This window comes from Crassostrea angulata, chromosome 2, assembly GCF_025612915.1.
Source record: "Crassostrea angulata isolate pt1a10 chromosome 2, ASM2561291v2, whole genome shotgun sequence".
NCBI classification, from domain to species: Eukaryota; Metazoa; Mollusca; class Bivalvia; order Ostreida; family Ostreidae; genus Magallana; species Magallana angulata.
Window position 1 is genome coordinate 81,229,390 of NC_069112.1, and position 9,190 is coordinate 81,238,579.

General features: G+C 33.5%; 2 protein-coding genes across 2 annotated transcripts in view; both read left to right on the top strand.

Annotated features, from left to right (window-relative positions):
• LOC128171027 (NAD(P)H-hydrate epimerase-like) overlaps positions 1–9,190 on the top strand; it is a 32,291-nt gene that overhangs the window by 12,289 nt on the left and 10,812 nt on the right. The gene's annotated exons all lie outside the window — the stretch shown is intronic.
• LOC128171029 (N-lysine methyltransferase KMT5A-like) lies at positions 345–8,667 on the top strand. Its single transcript, XM_052836795.1, has 4 exons — positions 345–758; positions 3,960–4,095; positions 5,522–5,717; positions 8,464–8,667. Exons 1-4 carry the CDS (start codon positions 590–592, stop codon positions 8,530–8,532), a joined length of 570 nt encoding a protein of 189 aa, XP_052692755.1. The 5' UTR covers positions 345–589; the 3' UTR covers positions 8,533–8,667.

Sequence of the window (9,190 nt, forward strand, 5' to 3'; positions counted from 1 at the left end):
AGATTTGACCGTTTCCTTTGATACATCCAGTAAATAACTTTGTATCATATTTGACCGTTTCCTTTCAGTAAATAACTTTGTATCAGATTTGACCGTTTCCTTTGATACATCCAGTAAATAACTTTGTATCAGATTTGACCGTTTCCTTTGATACATCCAGTAAGTAAATCATATTGGTTTCAGTGCCACGCCCAACAAATCATCCCCCTAACTCGTGTATATATATATATATATATATATATATATATATATATATATATATATATATATATATATATATATATATATATATTTATATATATATGTGTGTGTGTGTGTGTGTGTGTGTGTGTGTGCGTGTGTGGTTCTGCCAAACTGGGGGCCTGCCTCAGATACGCAAGTCGTAAAATGGGGACCTCAAATAGTCTGGGGACTTGATTTAAGTCCCCATATTTTTTTATTGCTTAAATCAAAAAAATAGAATGTTCTAAACCTAAAAAATATCGAAAAGTATCTAGTCCCATTTTCGGGTTTTCATCAGACATGTGATTACACAGATACCGTGCGGATTGTAGTTGCCATCTTCACTTACGCACCTCTGACGATACACATGTTCGAAATGCGCATGCGCGTGTGTATAGAAAACGGAAATGCCATTTTGTTGAAGCGGGGGAAAAGTATGTCGAGAAGAAGTCGAAGGGAACGGGGAAGGCCAGGTCAACATGGTCAAAGAATCATTGACCGGGATGCCTTTTATATTAAAGAAACTCCGAATAAAGGTATGTTGATTACATGTTTCGATGACATTTGTGATGTAAACTTGAAATACGATGTGGTGTGGAAGGGGGGGGGGGTACTCGCACTCGGTGATTTTCTTCCATGATAACGATTTGCATAACATTAGAAATGAAAATCTTATTAAGACGGGTTGTATAGTGAACTTTCCGAGAAATGTATAATCTTTAAAATCCCCTTGCAAATCATGAAAGAAATATCTCTGTGCATAACGCTCAAGTGCGATCCAGGATTTTTTCTCAGATGTATGCTAGGCCTAGTTTTCCCTGGGGTTGGGGCAGAGGGTTCCAAGGCATACATTTGGTCATCTTACTGTGTAAATTTAAGAAATTTTAATTTTCCAGGGGGGAATAGGCCTTAGAAATTTATTTAAAACGTTTAAAAATTGTGAACATACCACATCTATCTATAGTTTGTCCAAATATATTTATGCAGTACATTTGGACAGTTTTTAATAGAAATACACATACCTGTGATAAAGGTGCAATTAAAATAGATGAAAGGGAAAATAGTCAAGATAATTTAATTGAAACAATATCATTTTTCACTCAGAAAAATTCACAGGAACAAAACTTATTTCTTATGGCTTATACAGCTCCAACACAATCTCCTGATTTAGCTATACTGGCGTGCGAACAGTTGTCGCTGAGTACTTTTTCTCGCAAGTACATTGTGAAGTCATTTTATCAAAACTAAAAATAATACCGGTATATGAAAAATGATGTCGCAATGTACTGGCGAGAAATGGTACTTGGCGAGAATTGGTCGCACGCCAGTATAGCTTCTAAAACTTATGTAGATAATAAAGCTATTCAGAATAGCTTGGTTTAGTTATTTTGACATATAATTTTCATAAATGTGTATTTTTTTCAGCATGTAAACAAAATCGCTATTTAGAGCAGTGATAGTTTTCAACTTTGAACTGTGTCTGTAAACAATGCAATGTAAAGATTACGGGTACTCATCAATTTGTGTCTCTTTCATAGACTTTGCATTCAAACTTCTAAAAGTTTTGGGGCAATTGTATAATAGCCTCCCAGTTACTTCTTGCATGAAATATAAAGAAGGTCAGTTATGGTAAACAAGATAATTATAGGGCCAAATGGGGAATGTTGACATCCATTCGGAAGTCACTTTAAATACCTCACAGAATTTTCAACATTATCATGCGGGTCACTTTGCAGTACAAAATCCCCACAGACATCATATTTTTTAGCTGTGTGTTGAAACCTGATAAGCTAGTGGGGGTGTTTCAAAGGAGAAAACTTGGAAATTTTTCATACTGTTGAATGAATGTCATTAGTTTTGAACCCATAGGTTTTAACAGATATCAAGTAAATGAGCAAAATGTGAATCAAGGATATCTTTAGACAGAGATAACAAATCTAATGTTAAAAGCATGCAATGATCACCTTTGACCTTCAATTGTATTTAAAAGTCTCATTGTTAACAATATTTTTGAGTTCCTATTGAGATAAATAAAATAATTATATATTTAGTGAAATAAAAACCGTTGCAAACTACATTTTTGAACTAGTTTTTTTTTAATCTCAAAAGATATGTAACACTTTCATTGATAACAATACAGCATACATCCTATTTATTAGCTTTTATTTAGTGCTTCATTTAAATGAATTGAACACAATTTGTTATGGATTCAATTATTTGCCGATCATCAGTTTGTAAGAGACAACCGATTGACCGATTAATCAATTATCATTTCCGACCAATTTGACAACACTAGAAGTGATGGATCATGACCAATCCCGCTGGTTTGAATCAAATTGCACGAATAAATATATATTTTTTATGGTTCTCAACTCTCAGAAAATAATGACGAGACTATAAATTCTGCGGAGGGGGCTTCTTGCGATTTTACGCGGATATTAATTCCTCCATTTAATTAGTAATCTATGGTATTTGGGCAAGGAAAAGAAAGCTTGCCGAGCGTTCTTCATGTTTTTGGACCGAGCCTAAATATCGCCCATATTTTAAGACGTTATCATGTATTTTGTTTATCCTGTAACATAATATCACATTTTGCATCTCAAATAAGCTTAATTCGTCAGATTTTGCTGCCTATCTGCAGTTGAAACCATGACAACATGGCGTAAACCAAGCAAGAAAAATGATGTCATAGTGTATTTGAACGTTAGTTAAATGCATGAGGCTATATTGGGGCATTGACCGAATATAGCTTTGGTTTATTGGGTTACCTTTATTTGGTCAATGCAAGAAGTAGTTGCAGGATAAAATATTTTAATTCAATTTGATGGTTTACATATTGATAGGTCCCATGTTGATCTCAAGGGTCTAGAAACCCTAAAAATGTTTAGAAAAAAGTCAGGAAACAATGAAATTATCTTGGGAACTTTGTAAAAATATATAGGCCCTAATGATTAAGTACAACAAAAATATTCTGCAAAATAATTTAAATTTAAGGAAAAAATGTTTTCCACACATTAGACCAATCCTATAAATTGTTTATATCATTAACAATTAGGTACAATAAAGTGATTTTGAACTAGGTTGCATTGGAATAAAATCTTTTTTTTTTAATATAATTTGAGGAACCCATTCTTGTATATAATTTTAAAATTGATCATTTTACTACATAAAATAATAAAATGTTTGTCAGATGCCTAAGGGGCTGTTAAAATGCAGTGTTTGTCAGATGCCTAAGGGGCTGTGAAAAATGCAGTGATATCATGATTCTGTTAATTTGTGAAGGTATAAATAATTTCTTAACCTAACAATTTGTACATGGAAACAGTCTGTCAATATTCCAACATTTGAATTCTATTTAGTATTTCTGAGTATAGTTTGAACTTGTTTGTAATTGTGAAATTCAATGATTTTAGGGTTTGTATTGAGACTTTGTTTTAGGATAAAGATAGAAGAGAACAACTGATTGTGTTTAAAAGGGTAAATTCTGGGATAATTCAAAACACCCTAAATAATGTTTCTACATCTACAGTTTCTTGAGTGTAAGCTTCTGAATTAAAATCTGAATGGATAATCATAAACCTCAAAATCCGAAAAAGCTAGACCATTATTTTGTAACTCGCAAAAGTTGGCAACCAGTACATGTCTCTTTTAGCGCACAATTTCATTTTTTAATTTGCATACAGCAAGTATATCTTGTAAATTTCAACCCCTAATGGAAGTTCTTTATTTATTTTCAGGAAGAGGTGTATTTACAAAGAAAGAATTTGGACAAAATGAATTCCTATTACCGTATGAAGGAGAGTTATTAGAGAAAGAACCAGATGTAGATGACACATATATTTTTGAATTTACATTCAAAGGAAAGCCTTTTTGGTAAGAAATTTTTGCTGCTTAATTTGTACATCATGTTCACCATGTTTAATTGTTTATGTTAAGAATACAAGGGCTTGGTTGTTGGAGAATGAGTTTCTAGATATTTGTTGAAGGAAAAATTGATTAAAATTGGTAATCTAAGGTGTGTGTATTGCAATAGATAAATTCAATGAAAACCCCAGTCTCAATCATGTTAAAAAGTATATTCAATGTAAATTAGAAAAGTAAAAGGACGACACCCGCCGTCTTGGATTTATAGGAGGTCCTCACTTCAAGCTAGTGATAGGAATCGGTGAGATTTTCATAATCAATAATCGACTCTCTGCAACTAACTTATTATCGATAATAATCAAAATTTGTCATATTTCTTAGTTAAGTGTTAAAAAAATGTAAAGAAACAAGATACATGTACAATTAACTGACTTGTTAATAGGCCTTTGATATTTCAATTTATTTAATATTTCTTGCCATAAAAATGCTGTATTCAAAAGATGGTCTTTAGTAGCTAGACGGTTCAACACTCAATTTCTTGAAACAAAAAAATGTCCAAACAAGAGATTGTGCTTTATTTCACGGGTAGGGATAGCGCACGTCTGACATATCAGCCATTTTTAAACCGCAGCTCCTTTTTGGTGTATTGATAGTTCAGGTCTCAAATATTCTGCTATATGATATGCGCTTGTTGAGAGGGAAATAAAAACCCAACCAATTAATTGTAATGAAACTTTTTATAATCAAGCACTTAGAATGCGGTAATAATCTACTAATTTTAGATGATAATCAATGATTAGAACATCACTACTTAAACATATGTTTTTAAACAAGTTCTATATTAATATCTCCAACGATTTCTGATGAGATCTAGGTGAGAAAATGATCAAATGAATTATCCCTATCGTCTATCTACATCTGTCTGTCGCATAATAAACACATCGTTCCAAAATGTACTAGATACTTGCCAAACTTATCGAAAGCAATAGGAAGGTTACTTTTGAGTGACGTAAATTCTCCATATAATCACTGAGATGTTCTGAAAACGTATGATAAATCCAGAGAGAGCAAAAATCTGTGGGCTGTGTGAGAAACCTCTTGGTTTATTGTATTTTTTTGGATCTCCTCAGTGATTACATGGATAGTTTGCATCAACCTCCGTTGCTTTCAATAAGTCTAGCGAGTATCGTAATGTATCAGAAAATCTTTACCAATACACAGCCCTAGTGAACTGTGATTATCTAGCTCTAAAAATGTTTCAGTATACCCCTTTACGTATATAAAGCCTTGTTTTTATATTTTATTACATACACATATATATGTAGAACTTAAGAAGTGATTTGCAATTTTAGATATTTTGTCTTCATATCTTTCACTGTGACAATACCAGTTATGCAAGGTTCAAATTTATGTTGCTTATTTTATTTTCATCAAGGGTTGATGCTTCAAAAGAAGATGGATCATTTGGACGTCTGTTAAATGATGATCATATCCATCCAAATTGTAGACCAAAAGTGATGGAGATTGATGAAAAGCCAGCCATTTGTTTTTTCTCTCTAAGGCCATTATCCTCTAATACAGAACTGGTATATGACTATGGCCCAGGCAACATCTATCCTTGGAGAGGAAAGGTAATTACTCCATTGCATATGTTGATTGTGGAAGTTTTTGTGATTTAATAGTCGATGAAAGATTTTCACATGTTGATGTTTAAATTTGTATGTATTTTACACTTTAAGTAATCATAATTATACCCACACTTTGTAAAGAATGTTCAGGGTTATTGTTGTTACCCCTGTTAGTCTGTCTGTCAATCTTTTTTTTGAAAAGCTTGATATTGCTTGCTCTTACTGTCTGCACTGTTTCTGAGAAGGCAACTTTTAAACCTTTGATATGCCTGACGTCATAAAGTCAGGCAAAAACTACCAGATATAGCATGTGGCCTTCTTTTTTTGCTGTCCAATGACAACATATATTTTTTTTCTGTAGATGTCCAAAAGAGGTGCATGTAATACACATCCTTAAAACGTTTACATTTTTTGTGCATTATATTCTGTTATTTGTTTTGTTACAGGTTGTAACTCGTTATCATTAGACTACTGTGGTATTATTTGAATTTGTGAGGGCCAATTTTCATGAACTATGGGTTATTGCTCATTTGTGGGGGTGAAATTTCATAGATGCATTGGTTTTCAGTTTAAGTATGATGACTTACCCAGGTACTCTTTCAAAATGTGTTTTCGTCAAGAGTGTAAATTTGTGGGGGAGTGCTACACACAAATACTACAAATATTTAGCCACCACAAATTCTAATGATTCCACAGTACTTGTCCTTTGGAGTAAAGTCAATCTATATACAATCTAGACTGTCTTATGTGACAATCCAACATTAATCATTATTAACTTAGTACATTGTTTCAAATAGATAAAATATTATGTACGGTATCTTTTATCTTAAAACTAGGATTTAATTATTAGCTGTATTTTAAAATTCATGGCCATTAGGCCACATAAAATTACTTTTTAGATTCTCACCCCCACCCACCTCTCTGAAAATGACCCGCTCCAGTGTATTTAAGGGAAAAAATATCAAGCTCGGTACATTACAAACATTGCAATGGCTGCTTAACATGGATAAACGTTCGATTCCAGTCATGTTTTTATAATAAGGATACAAATGTCTTTCTGCATGTGCAGTTAAGTTGAAATTAAAAGATTACAAATGGCTTTGTATACTCATATTAGCAATAACAATTTAAATATTTCAGGAATAGAGCAGTTGTAATTTCTAGGACATGAATGGTGAAAATAATAGTTTTTAAAAGATAATATAAAATAAATCCACCCACCCGCCCCATTATTTAATCCAAATCAGGATGAGAATCTAGATACCGAGGGTTCCACTTAATCTGATAGTCAATTTGCCCGAGAAAAATTATCAGATTAACCATGCAATTATAAGATTAGCCAGTTTAGCATTTTTGTTGTCTTTGATATTGGTATAGAATAAGATATAACTTGTTTCAAGACATAATTTATCAATGAAAAATATGTTATGTGGGTCTTGATATGGTCGCATAAGACAGAGAGTTGCTATGGCAGTCTAGACTGTATATGACAATTTGAAAGCTATATATGCAGTAGCAGTCTAAATCCTGCTGAATTTAAAGTTTTTAAGCATTGTGAAGAGTTTTTTTTTTCTTTTGATTATATTTGCATGAGTTTATTTATTTTATCTGATTAACCAATTGCTCAATTTTGAATTGTTTCCATCATGTTGAGTAACATTACAACTTTGAGGACTTGCACAATGAATATAGAATACACTAAACTGAGGACTTAATACACACGGTAAAACTTGAGGATTGGCACATAAATATAGTATACACTAAACTGAGGACCTAATACACATGGTACAACTTTGGGGACTTACACATAAATATAGTATACACTAAACTGAGGACCTAATACACACGGTACAACTTTGGGACTTACACATAAATATAAAATACACTTAACTGAGGACCTAATACACACGGTACAACTTTGGGGACTTACACATAAATATAGTAAACACTAAACTGAGGACCTAATACACACGGTACAACTTTGGGACTTACACATAAATATAATATACACTTAACTGAGGACCTGATACACACGGTACAGCTATGGGGACTTGCACTTGAATAATCTGTGTTATGTACCAGGTAATTAACTAGTTACCAATTATCACCCTTGATATAAATCCCTCCAGTCCATTTTAAGTTTTGTCAGTTTAATCAGTTACCATTTAGACATGTAAAAAAGATTCAGTTGTCCACTTTGTTGTATTGCAAGCATACAGCTGCTATTAGAAGTCATACATACATGTCCATTTACAATAAATTGAATAACATTGAAAAAAATAGAAGTAATAAAGAATAAAGACTTCAGGGATTTACCGGTATATTCACAACTATTCGATTGCTTGGGGCACGTAAAATCTTATTAGAACAAGTGAAACTAGGAACTTCATTGACCAATTGGTTAAGTGAAAATTTAAATAGAAATATTAATAAAATATATTTTGTCAGCTTCAAAATAAACTTTCACTATACAACTTTGCAATCGGATACTCAAAAAGACCCCTGTCGATTTTAGATATTCGGATACTCAAAAAGACCCCTGTCGATTTTAGATAAGTCCTCTTAACTAATTTACATAATTAGCTATTAAATTTGATTTTTTCTTACCATGCCAGTTAAATAAATAAAGCCCTCATCTTATAATTATGTTGCATTCTTTTTATAAAACTGTTTATCGTGATTGGTTAGACAACCTTAATTAATTTTATTTTTGTCCAAAAGTGACATACATATATATTCTTTTTTTTAGTTCGGAATGCTACGGAATCACCAGAAAAACTTAACAGCACTGTACCCTGGAATGCCACAGATTCTCTAGAAAAACCTGACAGCTGTGTACCTGGGAGTGCTACAGATTCTTCAGAGAAACCTGACAGCAGTGTACCCGGGAATGCCACATATTCTCCAGAGAAACTTGACAGCAGTGTACCTGAGAATGCCACATATTCTCCAGAGAAACTTGACAGCAGTGTACCTGAGAATGCCACATATTCTCCAGAGAAACCTGACAGCAGTGTTCCTGGGAATGCCAAAGATTCTCCAGAAAAAGTTGACAGCAGTGTACCTGAGAATGCCACATATTCTCCAGAGAAACTTGACAGCAGTGTACCTGAGAATGACACTGATACTCCAGAGAAACTTGACAGCAGTGTACCTGGGAATGCCAAAGATTCTCCAGAAAAAGTTGACAGCAGTGTACCTGGGAGTACTAGGGATTCTTCAGAGAAACCTGACAGCAGTGTACCCGGGAATGCCACATATTCTCCAGAGAAACTTAACAGCAATGTACCTGTGAATGCCACAGATTCTCCAGAGAAACTTGACAGCTGTGTACCTGGGAATGCAAAGGATTTTCCAGAGAAACCTGACAGCAGTGTACCTTGGAATGCCACGGATTCTCCAGAGAAACCTGACAGCTGTGTACCTGGGAATGCCAAGGATTCTCCAGAGAAACTTGACAGCCGTGTACCTGGGAA